General features: G+C 43.8%; 1 protein-coding gene across 3 annotated transcripts in view; it reads right to left on the bottom strand.

Moving 5' to 3' along the window:
* Window positions 1-21,903, bottom strand: part of LOC126336399 (androgen-induced gene 1 protein-like) — a 201,499-nt gene that overhangs the window by 131,839 nt on the left and 47,757 nt on the right. The window contains exon 1 of one of the 3 annotated variants that reach the window (XM_050000081.1): window positions 16,272-16,612. The exons of the other annotated variants lie outside the window; for them this stretch is intronic. Within the exon in view, the coding sequence (XP_049856038.1) occupies window positions 16,272-16,496 (225 nt within the window). The 5' untranslated portion in view covers window positions 16,497-16,612. Of the gene's footprint in view, window positions 1-16,271; window positions 16,613-21,903 lie in introns of those variants that run through there. 3 annotated transcript variants of the gene reach the window in all.

The raw sequence follows: 21,903 nt of genomic DNA, 5'->3' as shown, positions 1-21,903 counted from the left end.
TGTGGTTCACTCCGAGACGCCTGGACACTTCCCTTGTCGAGAGCCCTTCCTGGAACAAAGTAACAATGCGGACGCGATCGAACCGCGGTATTGACCGTCTAAGCAAGGTTGAACTACAGAAAACACGAGCCATGCACGTCCTTCCTGGTGGAATGACTGGAACTGATCGGCTGTCAGGCCACCTCTGTCTAATAGGCGCTGCTCATGCATTGTTGTTTACATCTTTGGGTGAGTTTAATGACATCTCTGAACAGCCAAAGGGACTGTGTCTGTGACAATATCCACAGTCACTTCTATCTTCAGGAGTTCTGAGAACCGGGGTGATGCAAAACTTGTTTTGATGTGTGTAAAAACGGGTCTGTATAACCGATAGAACTTTACTATAAATAACAGACTCATAACACTTTATAATAGCAATGCCATTAACTTTCGTTATACTTGTACGTCAAAGTTTCTATATATTGTACCAAACATTCACAATAATTCCCAATGCGAATTACCAACATATTTGCGGTATTGAAATTTAGAGTTGGATTGTAAATCAGTAAGTCTCTCAAGAAAATCAGAAAGACAACGCTTGCAAATCAAATTCTTCCTTACAACGATCGGTATGGACGTATACCGTGCCGGTCGGAGTGGCCGTGCGGTTCTAGGCGCTACAGTCTGGAACCGAGCGACCGCTACGGTCGCAGGTTCGAATCCTGCCTCGGGCATGGATGTGTGTGATGTCCTTAGGTTAGTTAGGTTTAGTTAGTTCTAAGTTCTAGTGCTCAGAGCCATTTGAACCATATCGTACACCGTGCTATTTGCTTTCACTATTTTCGAATGTAGGAATAATATCAGTTTGCTACTGTGGCAACTTACAGTACACATTTTTTAACTGTGATGACTGCCCCTGCTGTTACTAAAGCTCCTGATTTGTTCTCATGTCTGTTTGCAGTAGAACATTCTTTTCAAATGAAGTTGCGTGCTGCCTTCTATTCTTCCTTTTTTTCTTCTTGCTATCGAGTTAATGACTGGTTATCTCTGAAACTCGGTTTACTCATCTATCTGATTATCAACAAGGAAGCCGACGCAAGTGACTGTTTTGAATTCTTATATACGACGGAAAGACACCACGTTTCCTTATGACAATAATCGCTTCTCGACCTTCAGCGTTTAGAAGTCTTAGTGACCAGCACTTCACATAATACCCGAAATAAAAGAAAAAAGACCGGTGAAGCACTGCTTACCCACCCCCCAACCTAGTCATAGATTTCAACTGTTAACTCTTCAGTTTCTTACACGACTGCTTACCATTTGCATATCTCTAATGAATTCCAATGAGCGCTTCAAACTCCCCTTCCAGGTCTACAGGTGACGACTTTCCTGAATATCTCAGATCAAAATCAACCTCAGAAATGAGGGTAAGGCCAGTGGGAAACATGTGGTATTCTGTAATTGCAGCTTCCACGAGGCACTGACCTGCAATTTAAGTAGTTCGACGGTAGCTGTCACAATATCAGCAGCAAGGCCTCTACGTCGGTATACTTATTACGGAAACAATAGGTGTGAAAAAATATGACGCACGAATCTCAATTTATGAGAGTTTTGCAGAGTAAAAATCCCTCTCTGAGATGCATTTTATCCATACAAAACGTAATCACTCGGCTTTAATAGAAAGTAGAAAAATTGGTTCCCTTTCTAGATCTACCAAGTGGTCATAACTATAGTGCAGTTACTCAGAGAAGTCCAGTTTGGGCTGTAATTATCGTGTAGCAGCGACACTTTGTAGATTCGCCAATGCGGTAATGCGGAAACGATTTACGCTGGGAAAGAATTAGTTCCAATTTTGGCCACCAGGTGGAAATCTGGCGCTCTGATTGCAAGGAACACGTACGGAAAAGTTTGCATGTGTAATAAGACTGGAAACATGACGTGGCCAGAAGAGGACAAAAAATTGAGAATGGGACAATGTTGATTTATTATACATGGCTGCTTACACAGTTTGTTTGGTATGAGCACCTGAATTGTCGACGAGATGCTACCTTTGTAAAATGACAATAATTGTTCGCACCAGTTCTGGTGGAATCTCAGCAACGTGTTTCTGTACTTTGGCAATATCAGGTAGAGATCGTATGTGTTCCTGGTAAACGCGTTCTTATAGATATCCGCTGAGTCAGAAGTGACGGATCCATATCAGGAGATCTTGCAAGTCATGAATCTGGAATATTTCCGGAAGGTCGCAGTAAACAACTCTTTCATTGGGCGAGAGACATGAAGCGCTACCCCATATTGCATGGAAACAGTGGTTTCTCCCACAATTGCGCTCTTTCAGAGCAGGAATCACCTGAAGTACAAAGAGGTTTCGATAACATGCAGGCATCACGATACAAGTGACAGGCCCCTTGAGTGCATTCTCTTCAAAGAAGGACGGACCGGGAATAAATGTGCTTGTGAATCCACACCATGCACTCACATATGGCGACAGAAATGGCTCTTCGTGCTTAACACGCGGTTTTACAGTGCCCCCAATTCGGTACTTCCGTGTAACGACAGCACCCTGTAGTGTATAAAATGTGCCTCGACACTCCATCCATATCATCAACCTTGATCCGTGCTAGAAACTGAACAGCAAATTCAGCACGTTGCAGCGGTTCGTTAGGGTTCAGTTGCTGCGCTGTCTGGATCTTGTACGGGTCCAGTGTAAAATAGACCGCAAAACTTTCTGTACTGTTGACAACGGGATAAAGTTCTTGATGCAATAATTTACCAACAGCCGCATGTATTGTAGACATTTATTTTATTTTATGAACTTTTGTGTGCTACCAGTTTCGGCATTACATTGATGCCATCTTCAGGCTCCACTCGTCACAGTCGTAAAATCGCTATACACGGAAGGAGCCGTATAACTGGATCCGCGAATCAATCGTCCTGCAACAGTTCTTGGTGGTCAGGCGACACAGTCTCCTTCTTCCTTTACAACTATCGGTATGGACGTACACTGTGCTATTTGTTTTCACTATTTTCAAATGTAGTAATAATATCTGTTTGACACTTAGGCAACTTACAGTAGATACATTTCAATTGCGATGACTGCCCCTGCTGTTACTAAGGCTCCTTATTTGTGAGTCTGTGTCGCCTGGCCACCAAGAGCTGTTGCAGGACGATTGATTCACGGATCCAGTTATGTGGCTCCTTCCGTGTATAGCGATTTTACGACTCTGACGAGTGGGGCCTGAAGATGGCATCAATGTAATGTCGAAACTGGCAGCACATAGAAGTTCATAAAATAAAATAAACTTCTACAAATCATACGGCTGTTGGTAAATTATTGCATCAAGAAGTTCGTGCCAGCCGTCGTCCCACGATCCATAATGGATCAACGAAGACGGGATAAAGTAATCTCGTGGCACTGCGCGAGCACTAACACGCTCCAGGGCAAGTGCTGCAGGGTCAGCTGCACCAACACCACCCTCGCCGCCTTCCTTTTCCAGGTGCCACACCAAGCTCACCCGTGTTTTCGAATTTAATTATCGTCTTTAAACAATTTAAGGACATCGGATCTCTCCCCAGACCTGTTCAGAATTGCTGCCATTCACGTAAAACAGCGCACGGTCTCCGTACTCGATAGCCATATTGTTCACCCATATTTTGCGTGTCCGCGCTGCGTGAAGAAGTCTGTAAATGGCTGCGGCACATCCCCGTCAGACAGGAATCGACTCTTCTAGGCTTTTTTAAAGGCTCGGAGGCCCGATAATGGCGTGGGGAGAGATCGATACTACAGGACGGCTGCTCCATTGTCTCCCACTTGACTTGGCGTAACTTTTCGCATTACGACACTTGCGAAGTGTCCGCAGCTCGTGGTCGTGTGGTAGCGTTCTCGCTTCCCACGCCCGGGTTCCCGGCGGGGTCAGGGATTTTCTCTGCCTCGTGATGACTGGGTGTTGTGTGCTGTCCTTAGGTTAGTTAGGTTTAAGTAGTTCTAAGTTCTAGGGAACTGACGACCATAGATGTTAAGTCCCATAGTGCTCAGAGCCATTTGAACCATTTGAACTTGCGAAGTGAGGACGTGCGTTATCGTGTGTACCCTTTGTCGCAGCGTTCCACAACTGTAGTATTCGACGAACATGCTGCCCCATATACATTGTTCATTCTTCGATGAATGTAAGTGTTCGTCCATCGGCAGCCAATAAAAGAAAATAACAACACGTTGATCCTGTTTCGACACGTTTGGTACAAAGTCGCCACAGTTCACGTTTCCGCATTAAGCGCACGCAGCTATTTGCGGATGATGCTGTAGTACATCGAGAGGTTGTAACAGTGGAAAATTGTACTGAAATGCACGAGTTTCTACAACGAATTGACGATTGATGCCGGGAATGGCAATTGAATCTCAATGTAGACAAGTGTAATGTGCTGCGAATACATAGAAAGAAAGATCCTTTATCATTTACCTACAATATAGAAGGTCAGCAACTGGAAGCAGTTAATTCCATGAATTATCTGGGAGTACGCATTAGGAATGATTTAAAATGGAATGATCATATAAAGTTGATCGTCGGTAAAGCAGATGCCACACCGAGATTCATTGGAAGAATCATAAGGAAGTGCAGTCCGAAAACAAATGAAGTAGGTTACACTACACTTGTTCGCCCACTGCTTGAATACTGCTCACCGGTGTGGGATCCGTACCAGATAGGGTTGATAGAAGAGATAGAGAAGATCCAACGGAGAGCAGCGCGCTTCGTTACAAGATCATATAGAAATCGCGAAAGCGTTACGGAGATGATACATAAACTCCAGTGGAAGACTCTGCAAGATAGACGCTCAGTAGCTCGGTAAGGGCTTTTGTTGAAGTTTCGAGAACATACCTTCACCGAGGAGTCAAGTAGTATATTGCTCGCTCCTACGTATATCTCGCGAAGAGACCATGAGGATGAAAACAGAGAGGTTAGAGGCCACACAGAGGCATACCGACAATCTTTCTTTCCACGAACAATTCGAGACTGGAATAGAAGGAAGAAGCGATAAGGTACCCTCCATCACACACCATCATTTGGCTTGCGGAGTGTGGACGTAGATGTAGATGTAGATGTAGATTCCACTTGAGACAGAAAGTGGCACTGTAAGGTTTCAATAAAGGAACATCAATATCCGGTCACCAAATATATTAAAGTGTTTTACAGTGTACTTGTCCTAAGCATAACTCAAAATTTGGTATGAAAATAGCGTTTATATACTGAATTATTTAACCGATATGGGTGATGGAGTGAACATATTAGCTTTCAAATGACTCTTGAGTGTTTCTTAAATAGTATCCAACAGATTACACAAGGACATTGAAACTGTGCTTTTAGGAATGTATAAATACTGGAAACATGCCAGGTAATCACCAGATGGCAAATTTCGAAGTATCACTTATAGTTTCACTCGAGCAAGTATTGCCTATCTGAATATCGGATTTTTAATGGAGCTTTTTCAGCAGCTCAACAAGTACTCCAAATTTCTTTTGTTATCCAAAAGAGGTTCACAAATTGATTTTTGTTTAGAAGTGCTACTTCCTTTCTAAGTATGTTTGACGTAACCATCTGATTTTGGCGTGAAACGCAATTCAAAATGCAAAATTTAGGCTTTGTTAATGGATTCCTGGCTCAATTCCAAGGTCATAATCTGAATGACAACACCGACACCTGTCCAAACAGTCTTAGAATTCTACCTGCACACTTTTCAATACGGCGTAAAATGACAGCGTGAGGAAACAGCAGCACTCTCCACAACTGTCTTATCAGTCGTTATGCCTCTTGCTGTGGCGTCACTGTAGTTGCACGTGGGAATCCGACTTTACGTCTAAATGCTTGCAACAGAGTGGATGACGCACGGTATTCATTTATTTGCTGCGAAAGCATTAGCCGTAATTTTTTCAGGTTGCGCAGCGAGTTGTATGACGTATTACTACTGCGGATTTTATTCTTAACGAGATTCCCGATCATTTCTATAGATCGTATGGCGACAATAGGAATAAAGCTGTTTAATTGTAAAATTTTGTTAACTGAATAAAGAGAAGGTTGATGTTTCCTAATTGATGACAAAAGTTCACCTTTCCCATATATTTATAATCTTTTTGTGACTGTTTCTATACGATAGACAGAAGCGTTTCTGTTATTGTCACAGAAGAGAAGTTTCAACTTACGAAACACTGCACTCACAAGAATGAAACGCTGCCTGCAACTGTTAGTCAGCATTCTTCGCACACACTGACTTTTGCAACAGTGTAACACGTGTGAATCCATGGTCCATTTAAGTAAGCTACTGGCCGCATTAATTCTTATGCTTCATTTTTTGTAATAAATGAAATGTAATATGTACGTTTGGCAAATATGTTCTGTCGCCTGCACATAATGACTCGTTTGGTCTGTCATCTTTCAAAATCCGATCCCTTAGATGGAGCAGTTTATCTCAAAGTTTATTTGCTAGCCTGGCAGCTCAGTTCCGTGTGACGTAAGTTGTCAAATTTTTGCTAAGTTGGTATTTCCTATTATTGTTCTTATATGTCAAACTCTTATTAGGTAACATTTACCTACATCAGCAATGAAATTTTTACTTCGTCCACTTAACTTATTCTGCTTTGGGGCAGATACTTGTTTCTTGCTCCACTCGGCATCGTGTTCTCGTTTCGTTTTTTGTACACCATTAACACTCTTAACTTTTACTTGTCAACATTCCTTTGCACCTTCCGTTGCCTTCTCTCTCTTCACCATCACTCCCTTCTAGTTCTCATTGTTAGTAAACTCCATGACGTTAACATCAAGTTAACATTGTTTTGGAGCACGCCGTTCAGCGCTCAGTGTAGAACATGGAGTTCCGCAGCAGAGAACCCCTACGTGTTCCCATGTTGACCCGACAATGTCGTCATGATTAGAGCAGGCATTGGCTTCACGAACTTGCGTAAGTAACGCACTCTCAGACATCTTTGATGCAGAGCTTCCGTGTGACGTACGCTAACGAAATAAGTTTCATCAGTAGCGCGTGGTTGCTTTCGATCTTCGTATCTGTGAGTGTCATTGCATGACAATGTTGTTCTGAGAGCGTTTCCCCCTCTTGCTATCCTGACCAGTATAACCAAGGGAGAATTCACGTGTAAGAGACCGATTAAGAGTGCATTAATAGTAATACCTTATAACTAAAGTTTACGTTATTTCTATTCAGAAACAATGTTGATTAAAATCCATGTCGTTCAAATTCAGGGAGAATGTTGTTCGATACGATAGAAGGCTCATTCATGCTAATTAGGCGTTCCTCATGAAAATTCCTGAGCCCCTCTTTATTAATTAGATTATGGAAATCAAATATAACCTCCGGAGGAAAGAGTAGCAAAAAAGTTAAATGAAATTACAGCAAATAATTATTAAAAATTCGACAGTTCAATTTAGCATCAACTTGGTTAGGGGTGAGTTTCAAGCAAGCAGTTACCTAAGTCTACGCTGAATGTGTTGGTTCAAGGTGCCAAAAACCTCATCCTATTGCATTTCTTAACTTATTAATTCCAGAGATAATGAAAAGTAATTTAAAGTCAGGCCATTGAGAATAGGGTCTTAGCATCGCATCCTCAACACATGACAAGAGTGCCATCAGATAGTACAGAGATAATAAAGACAGCACAAATTGATTTATGTACCTGCAGACAAACCAAAAAGAAAATAAATTTCAACAACAGACCACTGTGGCAACTGTGCGGACTTGATGGACTACCAGTTCCTGAGATAAAGGGTTCTTAGCAGTCAGAAGACATATGGACAATAAAGTCTTCCTATGAGTGTTCTGTTTTTACCAACTGATGTACAGGACCCTAAATCTGGATAAGAAAGGCTCGGCCACAACTGAAGTATTGTTTTGTATTCATTTGTCTACAAGGTCTAAGGTGATCTTCTGCTAAATTTGGAAAGAGCAGTGATGGACTGGAAGATTGAAACTTTTGACCGGACTGTGAGTAATACTTGGTTCTATTAGTTGTTGAAGTCATTACCTCTGAATGGCAAGGGTTCGATTCTGCACAAGATTGTAGTCTGCCAGGAAGTACCGAAACATTCCACTGGAGAATGAGTGATTCGGCGTAAATTTCTCCTTTGTGATTGTATTTTACTAGTGCTGAAAGTTTTGGAGCAGGATTGTCAGATTCGTTGGTAACCCTTCTTCTTTAGATGTGGCCCAGTTTGTCTGTTTCAACTTTACAGACACTATCAGCGTCAAGCGACATACTTTAGTTGGCTACTGATAACAATTGTTCTGTTATAATGTACTCCTCAGTGGGGACTGCTTACTCGATTCGGACTACTCCAGCTCAACGAAATTTTTGCTGTGACGTTCTTTACAGTGCAGTAGCAGTGATGGATGGAACACAGAAGGCTACGTTTCAATCTCCCGCCAGCTTAAGTACAAAACTGGCCATTAAAATTGCTACACCACGAAGATGACGTGCTACAGGTGCGAAACATAACCGATAGGAAGAAGATGCTGTGATATACAAATGATTAGCTTTTCAGAGCATTCACACAAGGCTGGCGCCGGTGGCGATACCTACAACGTGCTGACATGAGGAAAGTTTCCAACCGATTTCTCGTACACAAACAGCAGTTGATCGGCGTTGCCTGGTGAAACGTTGTTGTGATGCCTCGTGTAAGGAGAAGAAATGCGTACCGTCACGTTTGATAAAGGTCGGATTGTAGCCTATCGCGATTGCATTTTATCGTATCGCGACATTGCTGCTCGCGTTGATCGAAATCCAGTGACTGTTAGCAGAATATGGAATCGGTGGGTTCAGGAGCGTAATACGAAACGCCGTGCTGGATCCCAGCGGCGTCGTATCACTAGCAGTCGAGATGACAGGCATTTTATCCGCATGGCTGTAACGGATCGTGCAGCCACGTCTCGATCCCTGAGTCAACAGATGGGGACGTTTGCAAGACAACAACCATCTGCACGAACAGTTCGACGACGTCTGCAGCAGCATGGACTATCAACTCAGAGACCATGGTTGCGGTTACCCTTGACGCTGCATCACAGCCAGGAGCGCCTGCGATGGTGTACTAAACGACGAACCTGGGTGCACGAACGGCAAAACGTCATTTTTTCGAATGAATCCAGGTTCTGTTTACAGCATCACGATGCTCGCATCCGTGTTTGGCGACATCGCGGTGAACGCTTATTGGGAGCGTATATTCGTCAACGCCATACTTGCGTATCACATGGTATGGGGTACCATTGTTACACGTCTCGGTCACCTCTTGTTCGCATTGACGCCACTTCGAACAGTGGACGTTACATTTCAGATGTGTTACGACCCGTGGCTCTATCCTTCATTCGATCCTGCGAAACCCTACATTTCAGTAGGATAATGCACGACTGCATGTTGCAGGTCCTGTATGGGCCTTTCTGGATACAGAAAACGTTGGACTGCTACTCTGGCCAGCACATTCTCCAGATCTATCACGAATTGAAAACGTCTGGTCAATGGTGGCCGCACAACTGGCTCGTCACAATACGCCAGTCACTACTCTTGATGAACTGTGGTATCGTGTTGAAGGTGCATGGGCAGCTGTACCTGTACACGCCATCCAAGCTCTGTTTGACTCAGTGCCCAAGCGTATCAAGGCCGTTATTACGGCCAGAGGTGGTTGTTCTGTGTGCTGATTTCTCAGGATCTATGCACCCAAATTGCGTGAAAATGTAATCAGATGTCAGTTATAGTATGATATATTTGTCCAATGAACACCCGTTTATCATCTGCATTTCTTGTTGGTGTAGCAATTTTAATGGCCAGTAGTGTAATTGTACATACTGAGAGCGTGAAGAGAAGTTTTCATTCGCTGTTCACAAGACTGAAATATTCTTTCATTTTAACGATTTCCATAAATGAAATTGGAAATTTCATGATACTTCACAGTCACTGAATTTAATCTACGAAAGAGTTTGTCACGCTGAATTGCAGACAGATACGACGAAAAGACTTATGTACCGACCTTTCTGCCAAAGCGTTTTTCGGAGCTGAAACACACAAAACAAAGAAGCACACCTCATGCAAACTTGACTGCTACCTCTAGCCACTTCACTTTTACTTTCATAGTTTATGGAGATCTGTTAAATGGTTACCATTTCCGTGGCACCCCCGGAAAACATTTTGTTCATTCAACCATTTATGTAATACTGTCCTCATGATTTCTGCAGTTTAGTTGTTATAGTGAGAAGAATTGCGCACGAGCATACAGAAAAATTTAAACAGATTTTCGACGAGCGCCACCCGCTGCATGGTTCTTCATGTGGACGTAGCAGACTTAAATTCCGCAAGAGATTCCTCACTAGTGAACTGAACGAGCCTCCGAAGGACTACCCTGCCTCACGAGAAATACCCAGCGGCAGTACATCAAGCAGGAAGATTTGCAGAACACTGAACCGCATCAGAACACGCGTTGTTGTTGTTGTTGTGGTCTTCAGACCTGAGACTGGTTTTATGCAGCTCTCCATGCTACTCTATCCTGTGCAAGCTTCTTCATCTCCCAGTACCTACTGCAGCCTACATCCTTCTGAATCTGCTTAGTGTATTGATCTCTTGGTCTCCCTCTACGATTTTTACCCTCCACGCTGCCCTCCAATACTACATTGGTGATCCCTTGATGCCTCAGAACATGTCCTACCAACCGATCCCTTCTTCTAGTCAAGTTGTGCCACAAACTTCTCTTCTCCCCAATCCTATTCAATACCTCCTCATTAGTTATGTGATATACCCACCTCATCTTCAACATTCTTCTGTAGCACCACATTTCGAAAGCTTCTATTCTCTTCTTGTCCAAACTACTTATCGTCCATGTTTCACTTCGATACATGGCTACACTCCATGCAAATACTTTCAGAAACGACTTCCTGACACTTAAATCTATACTCGATGTTAAAAATTTCTCTTCTTCAGAAATGCTTTCCTTACCATTGCCAATCTACGTTTTATATCCTCTCTACTTCGACCATCATCAGTTATTTTGCTCCCCAAATAGAAAAACTCCTTTACTACTTTAAGTGTCTCATTTCCTAATCTAATTCCCTCAGCATCACCAGACTTAATTCGATTATATTCCATTACCCTTGTTTTGATTTCGTTGATGTTCACCTTATATCCTCCTTTCAAGACACTGTCCATTCCGTTCAACTGCTCTTCCAAGTCCTTTGCTGTCTCTGACAGAATTACAATGTCATCGGCGAACCTCAAAGTTTTTATTTCTTCTCCATGGATTTTAATCCCTACTCCGAATTTTTCTTTTGTTTCCTTTACTGCTTGCTCATAATACAGATTGAATAACATCGGGGAGAGGCTACAACCCTGTCTCACTCCCTTCACAACCACTGCTTCCCTTTCATGCCCCTCGACTCTTATGACTGCCATCTGGTTTCTGTACAAATTGTAAATAGCCTTTCGCTCCCTGTATTTTACCCCTGCCACCTTTAAAATTTGAAAGAGAGTATTCCAGTCCACTTTGTCTAAAGATTTCTCTGAGTCTACAAATGCTAGAAATGTAGGTTTGCCTTTCCTCAATCGTTCTTCTATGATAAGTCGTAGGGTCAGTATTGCCTCACGTGTTCTAACATTTCTACCGAATCCAAACTGATCTTCCCCGAGGTCGGCTTCTACCAGTTTTTCCATTCCTTTGTAAATAATTCGCGTTAGTATTTTGCAGCTGTGACTTATTAAACTGATAGTTCGGTAATTTTCACATCTGTGAACACCTGCTTTCTTTGGGATTGGAATTATTATATTCTTCTTGAAGTATTAGGGTATTTTGTCTGTCTCATACATCTTGCTCACTAGATGGTAGAGCTTTGTCAGGAGTGGCTGTCTCAAGGCTGTCAGTAGTTCTAATGGAATGTTGTCTACTCCTGGGGCCTTGTTTCGACTCAGGTCTTTCAGTGCTCTGTCAAACTCTTCACGCAGTATCTTATCTCCCATTTCATCTTCATCGACATCCTCTTACATTTCCATAATATTGTCCTCAAGTACATAGCCCTTGTATAGACCCTCTATACACTCCTTCAACCTTTCTGCTTTCCCTTCTTTGCTTAGAACTGGGTTTCCATCTGAGCTCTTGATATTCATACACGTGGCTCTCTTTTCTCCAAAGGTCTCTCTAATTTTCCTGTAGGCAGTATCCATCTTACTCCTAGTGAGATAAGCCTCTACATCCTTACATTTGTCCTCTAGCCATGCCTGTTTAGCCATTTTGCACTTCCTGTCGATCTCATTTTTGAGACGTTTGTATTCTTTTTTGCCTCCTTCATTTAATGCATTTTTATATTTTCTCCTTTCATCAATTAAATTCAAGCACCAGTTAAAGCAAACCTAGTCGAATGGGGATTGAAGGTCGAAGGAGACAACAAATGTGACTGTGGTGAAGTTCAGGATATGGAACACCTTCTACAGTGTTCCATCTGCCCCACAAGGTGTACCCTTGACGAACTATGGCTCGAGAAGAGGGAAACATTGGACTTGGCCCGACATTGGGCTGAAAGGCTTCGAAACAAATCTCGGGACACGAAAAAGTAAAGTAAAGTTATAGTGAGTAATCCATGACGGTAGGTAAGTAAGTATTGTATGTGTAATGATGTCAGCTGCCCTCACGTGCCTACCTGTTCAGGTAAGCAGAGCTCGTGACGTGCGCCCAACATCCAACCCCTCAGTAACTGCCCCAGTGCACGACAAGTCGGTGGCGCACGCAGAGCTGCTGCGGAGCTTTGCGTGCACAGCAACTAGGGCACGAACGTGCACCTGTGCATCACGCCATGGAAGTAGCTAAACATTATACAACGTGCATACGTTCACTGCCGTAAAAAAGAATCAGATCCGTTCCCTACTTCACCCTCTTAAATGTAGATTGTTTTCTTTATGAAGTAGCCTCTCTTCTTGCTCGAGTTCAACCTATCTCCACACCAATTTCCTTTTACAGAAGATACAAAATGACATGCAGAGTGTTTACAAAATAGTAACTTAATTTTTAGGTCACATAAAAATAGTTACATTTAAGTAAAGGATGAAAAACTTTTCTTTGTCTATACTCATGATATCAGCAGTTTAGTTGTTATAGTGAGAAGAATTGCGCACGAGCATACAGAAAAATTTAAACAGATTTTCGACGAGCGCCACCCGCTGCATGGTCCTTCATGTGGACGTAGCAGACTTAAATTCCGCAAGAGATTCCTCACTAGTGAACTGAACGAGCCTCCGAAGGACTACCCTGCCTCACGAGAAATACCCAGCGGCAGTACATCAAGCTGGAAGATTTGGAGAACACTGAACTGCATCAGAACACGCGTTGTTGTTGTTGTTGTGGTCTTCAGTCCTGAGACTGGTTTTATGCAGCTCTCCATGCTACTCTATCCTGTGCAAGCTTCTTCATCTCCCAGTACCTACTGCAGCCTACATCCTTCTGAATCTGCTTAGTGTATTGATCTCTTGGTCTCCCTCTACGATTTTTACCCTCCACGCTGCCCTCCAATGCTAAATTTGTGATCCCTCGATGCCTCAGAACATATCCTACCAACCGATCCCTTCTTCCAGTCAAGTTGTGCCACAAACTTCTCTTCTCCCCAATCCTATTAAATACTTCCTCATTAGTTACGTGATCTACCCATCTGATCTTCAGCATTCTTCTGTAGCACCACATTTCGAAAGCTTCTATTCTCTTCTTGTCGAAACTATTTATCGTTCATGTTTCACTTCGATACATGGCTACATTTCATACAAATACTTTCAGAAATGACTTACCGACACTTAAATCAATACAGAATGTTAACAAATTTCTCTTCTTCAGAAATGCTTTCCTTGCCATTGCCAGTTTACAATGCGGTTCATGACCGAACAAAAATAATTTCTCGGAACATTAGTAAAGTGTTTCCTGTTTAGCATCTTTTCGTGTTCTGCCAAACACCGACGGAAAGAATTCCGCTATTTTTATTTTGTTGAAAACAGACATTTTACGACTGTGACTGTGTACAAAATACAAGTTCATTCTTGCAAACAAGAACCCAGCAACCAGCCATTGTTAATGAAGTTATTTATTTATTTATTCACACAAATAGCCCACGTTCTCGATGTCTAACCGACAGATTCAGATGGCTCTTGTGGAATTAAAATTGTTTGACGCTGTTTCATCTGTGATACGACCATCTTTGTTTACAGTTTTCCATGTGGCAAAAACTGTTCTGTGTCTGTGTGTGTGTGAGTATGTGTGTATTTATGTGTGTGTGTAACAATACAACATAATGAGGCGGGATCTTCGACATAAGTAACCTAAAGCTATAACAATTCCGCTTTACTGATTTGTTTACGTTGTTTTTATTCGTTAATGGATACAGTTAAAAAGGTCGTTTCTCACTTTTTTCTCTGTAAGGCACCACCACCAAAACGAACTTTCGCCACAAGGGGGAAAACAGCCAACAACTAATGTAAACAACAACCATTCTAAACGCGAAAAACCGTCTGACGATAAAAGCTGTCGGTTCGAAACCAGTACTGCGGCGCTGTTTTTGTAAACAGCATCTTCGACAGTGACTGACTCTTGTTGTCTCGTTTGCGAGAATTAACTTTAATTCATCATGCTTTCCCGGCATCTGCACCTGCACCGGCACCGGCAACTGAAGAAGACAGCGAGGCACGCTGTTGAAATATCTTGCGAGAACGACGCGAACATCCGGCTGGATTCCCGAATATCCAAGATGTCAACTTTAATTCAGTTAATGTACAGAGAAGAGTGCCTGAAACATGCCAGAGAAAGGTAGGTACGCCAGTGTCTGTAACCCCAAGTCAAAGCTCATGTAGCAGGTTCGTGTCCTGATTGGGGCATTGGTGTGACGTAGGCGACATTACGTCTCTGTCGTCGCATTAGAAGTACGCGTTGTTGTAATTGTTTCCTCTCATACAATCAAACCAAATAATTTTTGTGAGTGAGCAGTAGCGCCTTCGTGTGTATATGTGTGTGTGTGTGTGTGTGTGTGTGTGTGTGTGTGTGTACGCGGGCACGCGCTTCACTGAAAATAAATGCACAGAAAATGAGCACGGTCTTCAATCCAGCACCAGTGGCTGCAAATTAGTGATGACTCATACAATATACCGGGTGATCAAAGAGTCAGTATAAGTTTGAAAACTTAATAAACCACGGAATAATGTAGATAGTGAGGTAAAAATTGAGGGCAGCGGTTCAATCCCGCGTCCGGCCATCCTGATTTAGGTTTTCCGTGATTTCCCTAGATCACTTCAGGCAAATGCCGGGATGGTTCCTTCGAAAGGGCACGGCTGATTTCCTTCCCTAATACGAGCTTGTGCTCCGTCTCTAATGACACCGTTGTCGACGGGACATTAAACACTAATCTCCTCCTCCTCCGTAAAAATTGACATACATGCTTGGAATGACATGGGGTTTTATTAGAACGAAAAAAACACCTCATATTGCTAGACGCGTGAAAGATCTCCTGCGCGCGTCGTTTGGTGATGATCGTGTGCTCAGCCGCCACTTTCGTCATGCTTGGTCTCCCAGGTCCCCAGACCTCAGTCCGCGCGATTATTGGCTTTGGGGTTACCTGAAGTCGCAAGTGTATCGTCATCGACCGGCATCTCTAGGGATGCTGAAAGACAACAGCCGACGCCAATGCCTCATCATAACTTTGGACATGCTTTACAGTGCTGTTCACAACATTATTCCTCGACTACAGCTATTGTTGAGGAATGATGGTGGACATATTGAGCATTTCCTGTAAAGAACATCATCTTTGCTTTGTCTTACTTGGTTATGCTAATTATTGCTATTCTGATCGGATGAAGCGCCATATGTCGGACATTTTTAGAACGTTTGTATTTTTTGGTTCTAATGAAACCCCATGTCATTCCAAGCACGTGTGTCAATTTGTACCTCTCTATCTACATTATTTCGTGATTTATTCAGTCTTCAAATTTATACTGACTTTTTGATCACCCGGTACTTATGTATACCAAGCAATATACTTGTGTATATGAAGCATGCACTTTATCTACAAAGAAACAAGTGAGCTATTGAACAACAGAAATAGAATCTTTTATGGGAGACAACGGCCAGCATTACTTTTGCTCGAACTGAAAATGACTTGCGCCACTGGTCATCTACGGACTACAAGCGAGATAATTCATCAAGTACCGAAACTACAAGGGAGACTGTCGGCTGAGTATGTTTACGGCTACGTCCGTAAGGAGAGTGCGCGTGGTGTGGTGCGGCGCTGCTTACCATGTTCCAGAAGGTGAGGAACTTCCACTGCCCCAGCTCCCTGAACACTTGGGACTGCATGGGCCCCACGTGTGGGTGCTCCAGCAGGTAGGCGCCGTGCAGGCCGACCGCGAAATGCAGCACGGCGGACACGTGCAGCGCCGCCGCGCTCGCCTTGCGGCACGTGACCGTCACGTGCCAGCCGCAGTGGCGGTGGTGGCCCGCCGTCCTCGACGCCCTGCCCATGGCAGCCGGCGGTCCCTAGCTACCGCACCTCCAGAAGACGCTACCGGGCGACTGCCACGAGGACGCGACCAGTGCTACTGCAGCGGCGACGCGGGCGCCGCGACGCCGTCGAGTGTCGCGAGACGCCGCGCGCCGGAGCGTCGCCCCCCCTCCCGCCGCCCCCGGCTCACCCTTCGGCGCCCCTCCCCCGCGGTGGCGGCGGACGGTAACGATTTTCCCGCCGCGTCGGCCAACAAGTGCACAGCGCCGGCGCCTGCTCGGGACAATGCGCCTCCCCGGCGGCGCTGCACGTGGCAGGGCAGGCGCCGCTGCACTGCGCCGCTCTCCACTCCACTGCTGCCCGCTGCCTGCTGCCGCCCAAAGGGGCTCGGGCCGTCATCTCACTGTCCACTCACTCACGCGGCCACCGCCACCACCGGGGCTCGAACTGGCTCTGTCAGGGTCAAGCGAGCATCTCCCACACCAAACCACTTGCGGAAGACCACAATACGGTTTCGCAAGTCTACTTTTTCTGCCATGTTTATACAGGACCAGTAGCAGGAGATACGAATTTAAATAAACAAACGTGATCCGTTTCTACAAGCAAACGTGTTTTAAGGAAGAAGTATTTCAAAAAACAACAAATGTCGTTTCGGAAACGAGGACGATCTGCTCTTTTAAACAAGCAACAGGCATGAATTTTTAATATCAACTAAGACATCTTTTTAAAAGCAAAATATTTGTTTTTCTAAATCAATAGAGATTTGTTTAACAAAAAGACTTATTGTTTTTTAAAGAAGACTTTTGGAAACAAAAAGCAGCAAAGACATAGTTTTGAAGAAGAGTCATCATTCTAAAAAGTAATGAAGACATCCTTCTGAAAACCAACAAACGCATTTTTAAAAACAAGGGACGTGTTTCTTAAAAAAACCAGATGCGTTTGAAAAAGATAAGTTTTATTTACATAAAAAGACGAGTTTGAGAAGCAAAAGACGAGTTCGATAAGCAAAAGACTAATTTGGATAACAAGAGACAAGTTCGATAAGCAAAAGACGAGTTCGATAACAAGAGACAAGTTCGATAGTCAAAAGACGAGTTCGATAACAAGAGACAAGTACGATAAGCAAAAGACGAGTTTGATAAGCAAAACTTTTTGCACCATAGTTTTTAGGGTAAACAGAAGCTTACCTTTTTTAAAAACAAATAAAACTTTTTAAACAATGGAGTCGTTTCTTTAAAAAATAAAGGAGTCGTTTCTTTAAAAAACAAAGGAATCGTTTCTTTAAAAAAGGAGTCGTTTCCTTAAAAAAAGGTAGTCGTTTCCTTAAAAAACAAAGGAGTCGTTTCCTTAAAATACAAAGGAGTCATATGTTTAAAACTTCTTTAAGAGCACTAAAGACTTCTTTCAAAGCACCAAAGACATCTTTAAAAGCACCAAAGACATCTTTCGAGAAACACAGATGTTGTTAAGAAGAAAAGAAATCTGCCAAGTCCCTTTCTTTCCGGGCTTGTGCTTTGCCTCTAATCCGCTCATCGTCGATACAACACTTAAACCTAATACTATCGTAGCATAATACGTAATGTCCAGGCTCCCAAGTACAAAGTCGTCATGCTTGGTCTGCAGAACAAGGGCCACTGTTAATATGAGCACCTCTGCTTTGCGCACGTCAGTAGCAACAATTTAGTGTAAATGCAATAACTCCCATTATTGTACACTGTAAGCACAAAAGAAAGTTTCTTGCAAAACTGTGACTCGTATTTATTTACGTATATTACAAACTGTGGCCATTATACTAGTGATTCGAAAAACAGGGCATGAGAAGTGGGGGTTGTCTGGTGCAGGAAGTATTTATGTGGTGTGCAACTGGACTGGGAGATGCCAAGTGAGAGCAGTGCCAACGAGGTCACATGCCTTTCTATTACGAATTCTGGGGAAGTTAGATTTGATGCAGGATGCTATCCAGCGTTCTTTTCAAGATCTTTATGTCATCACCTTTCTTACTTTCTCCCCGCCTGGAAATACTGGTGGAAACTTCCTCCGCCAGCAACTTAACCAGCAACACCTATGTCAAGTGTCGCCATGCCATCCTGAGTTAATAACGTAGGCTACGTAGTTAGCTAATAGACAATTTACGAGGGGCGTTCAACAAGTAATGGCACTTTCTTTCTTTGCCAATTTCTATTGGAAAAATGCTGAGTTCGTTGTGGGACATAGTGGAATATTCTACACGGCGGTAATCCCAAAAGTATGGTCTCCTATTTTTTATAAGTCCATAGACCTGTTTATTTCTACAATGGTTTACATCAGTTTACAGCTTCAACATTTAGCTTTTTTTCAAGATAAACACCTTTTCTGTCGATGCATTTTTGTAGACGCTGTGGCAGTTACTGTATGCCCACGTCATACCAGCTCGCCGCCACGCTGTTCAGAAAGTTATGAACCTCTTCTTTCACCTCGTCGTCCCAGCTGAATCGCTTTCCGGCCAAATGTTCTTTTAACCTAGGGAACAGGTCAGGACTATAGGGTGGGTGGATGATTATGTTCCACTGAAACTGTTGCAGGAGAGCAACGGTTTGCCGAGCGATGTGTGGGAGAGCGTTGTCATGGAGAATGTGTACGCCCTTGCTCAACATTCCTCTTCTACGGTTCTGAATTGCCCGTTTGAGTTTTTTTCAGGGTCTCCCAGTACCTGTCAGCGTTACCTGTGGTCCCAGTAGGTATAAAGTCGACCAACAATCCCTTTCCGATCCAAAAAAACGGTTGCCATGACTTTACCGGTGGACTATGTTTGTTTGAATTTCCGCGGCTTTGGCGAAGAAGGATACCGCCAGTGGAGTGATTGTCTCTTGGTCTCAGGTGAAAAGTGGTATGCCCAGGTTTCATCACCCGTTACAATTGAGTCCAGACAGTTGTCCTGTTTGGCTGCAAAGCGGTGAAGATATGATCGGGAAGCATCAGCTCGTTTCCGCATGTGACCCTCAGTCAGCATGCGTGGCACCCATCTTGCGCACACCTTCCGGTGCTTCAATGTTTCCTTTAGGGTGTGAGCAATGGTTGGGGAAACCACAGGAATCAACGTGCAGAGATAATCCAAAGTGGTAGACCGATCTTCACGCATGCTTTGCTCAACCTTCAACACTGTCTCCTTAGAAAGTGACGGTCTCCCGCTCCTTTGTTCGTCGTGAATTTCGGCCCGACCAGCTGCAAACTCTCTACACCACTTACGAACATTTTTGACATCCATGCACGGCTCACGATACACTTCCGTCGATTGGCGATGGATTTCAATCGACGCAGTGCCCTTTGCGTTCAAAAACCGAATAACTGCGCGCAGATCGCACTTGGCGGTAAAATCCAACGGGAGCTCCATACTCAACGGCTGCCAAGCCAAGACTGAGCGCATCATCTCGGTGTGCGCATGTGACCAACTGCCACACAAACATAGTTCTGTAGTTATAAAAAAATAGGAAACCTTACTTTTGGGATTACACTCGTAGTTTCATGAAATTCCAACAGGTGGCGGCGCAATACGTATTCTTCAAAATGGTGTCATAACGGAGGAGCATTCAAAATGGTTCAAATGGCTCTGAGCACTATGGGACTTAACTTCTGAGGTCATCAGTCCCCTAGAACTTACAACTACTTAAACCTATCTAACCTAAGGACATCACACACACCCATGCCAGAGGCAGGATTCGAACCTGCGACCGTAGCGGTCACGCGGCTCCAGAATGTAGCGTCTAGAACCGCTCGGCTGGCTGAGCATTCTAAATATTGAATTTCTGTTGGTGGAAAACTTCAACACATCAGTTATTCATACACACTTGAAGTATGTCTATGAAGATATGACAGTGAACAAATACACGATGAATCATTGGGAGAGGTCTCTGTCGTCACCGCAAGGTCCACAAACCTGTTCGATCTTCCGTGAGCTGGTCCGTCGCACACAGCGGTGACTCCTGCAGTGTTGAAACGTGCGGACACTCTCGTTCGAGGCTATCGGCGGATCACAAACAAAAAATCTCGCTGCTCAACTGGACGTCTCTGTTGGTAGTCCTCATAGTATCTCATTGGATCATTCTTCCCCATCCCCCTATAGCTAAGATCTCGCACCTTCCGACTTCCACCTGTCTGGCCCAATGAAGGATGCACTCCGCAGGAAACAGTACGTGGATGGTGGGGAGGTTACAGATGCATCAAGACATTGACTCCGACGTCGACCAATAGAGTGATACCATGTGGTTCCGGAACCCTGCGACTGCTACGGTCGCAGGTTCGAATCCTGCCTCGGGCATGGATGTGTGTGATGTCCTTAGGTTAATTAGGTTTAAGTAGTTCTAAGTTCTAGGGGACTGATGACCACAGCAGTTGAGTCCCATAGTGCTCAGAGCCATTTTTTTGATACCATGCGGGCATACGTGCTCTCACAGTAAGGTTGCGTAAGGCCGTCGACTTGAACGAAGATTACGTTGAAAAATAGGATTTTGTAGCGGAAAGGGGAGGGAATAATACGGGGTGCAGAACCCAGAATAAAACCAAACTGCATTCAGAAAGAAAAAGGTTGCATTTCTTACTGAAATAACACCATCTATACAGTAATTTAAGTTATTGCGTTTCAAAACATAGCTTTAAATTGCACTAAAGGGCAAAGAACTAGCAAATGCAAATACTAAGCAGTGAAAAATGCTTCATTCAAAGGACAATGTTAACTGCATGTCGTATACGTCTCGCTGTAAGTAGAACAGTTTATGATTATTCGCGCTGGTGGTGATGGGAAAACCTCTGTAATCGATGACGGCAGACTTCGCGAAATGAACGCGTATCCAGCAGTAAAGTCAAGAGAGTAGTGGATGTCATTGTAACTCGTGCACACACACTTCAGTGTGTGCGTTCCCAATCTAAAAGCGTAAACACAGGCAAGGTCAGTCACTCAGATATCAGTGGCGCCATCGAAGGCTTCAGGGAAGAGCGAACACTGCCGGACAAGTGCGGCTCCTCAGTATTTACGGACTCTGTGCCTTAGTGGACTGGCCCACGTGACATGCCGGTGTCCTCGACAGCAAGCTACGGTCGTGGTATGAAACCTGAATACCTCTCACCTTTTCTCTATATCGCTACTCGGGCTGAGCAGGGAATTCGAATCACTGTCGGATACCAAAATGCATATGTAGTGACAAGGCAGACTTTGGAGCAGTAATCGTCAAACTGCGACTCATAGGCCGAATGCGGCCTGAATCAAGTGTTCGTGCGGTTCATGGTTGTTAGCCGTCTATTATAATATTATAGTGCTGACAAGGGAAACTACCCTTGCACCGCCCTCATCTTTAGTGGTAACATGGCCCAATGGATAAGTCGTAAAAAATTGAACACAGATGAAGTATGAAAAAAAAAAAGCCGGACTGAACTTGAAAAAAAGTAAAATAGAAG

The sequence above is a fragment of the Schistocerca gregaria genome, chromosome 2 (assembly GCF_023897955.1).
Source record: "Schistocerca gregaria isolate iqSchGreg1 chromosome 2, iqSchGreg1.2, whole genome shotgun sequence".
In the NCBI taxonomy this organism is placed as follows: domain Eukaryota; kingdom Metazoa; phylum Arthropoda; class Insecta; order Orthoptera; family Acrididae; genus Schistocerca; species Schistocerca gregaria.
Note: the sequence above shows the minus strand (reverse complement) of the source record. Positions and strands in the feature narration are given on the sequence as shown.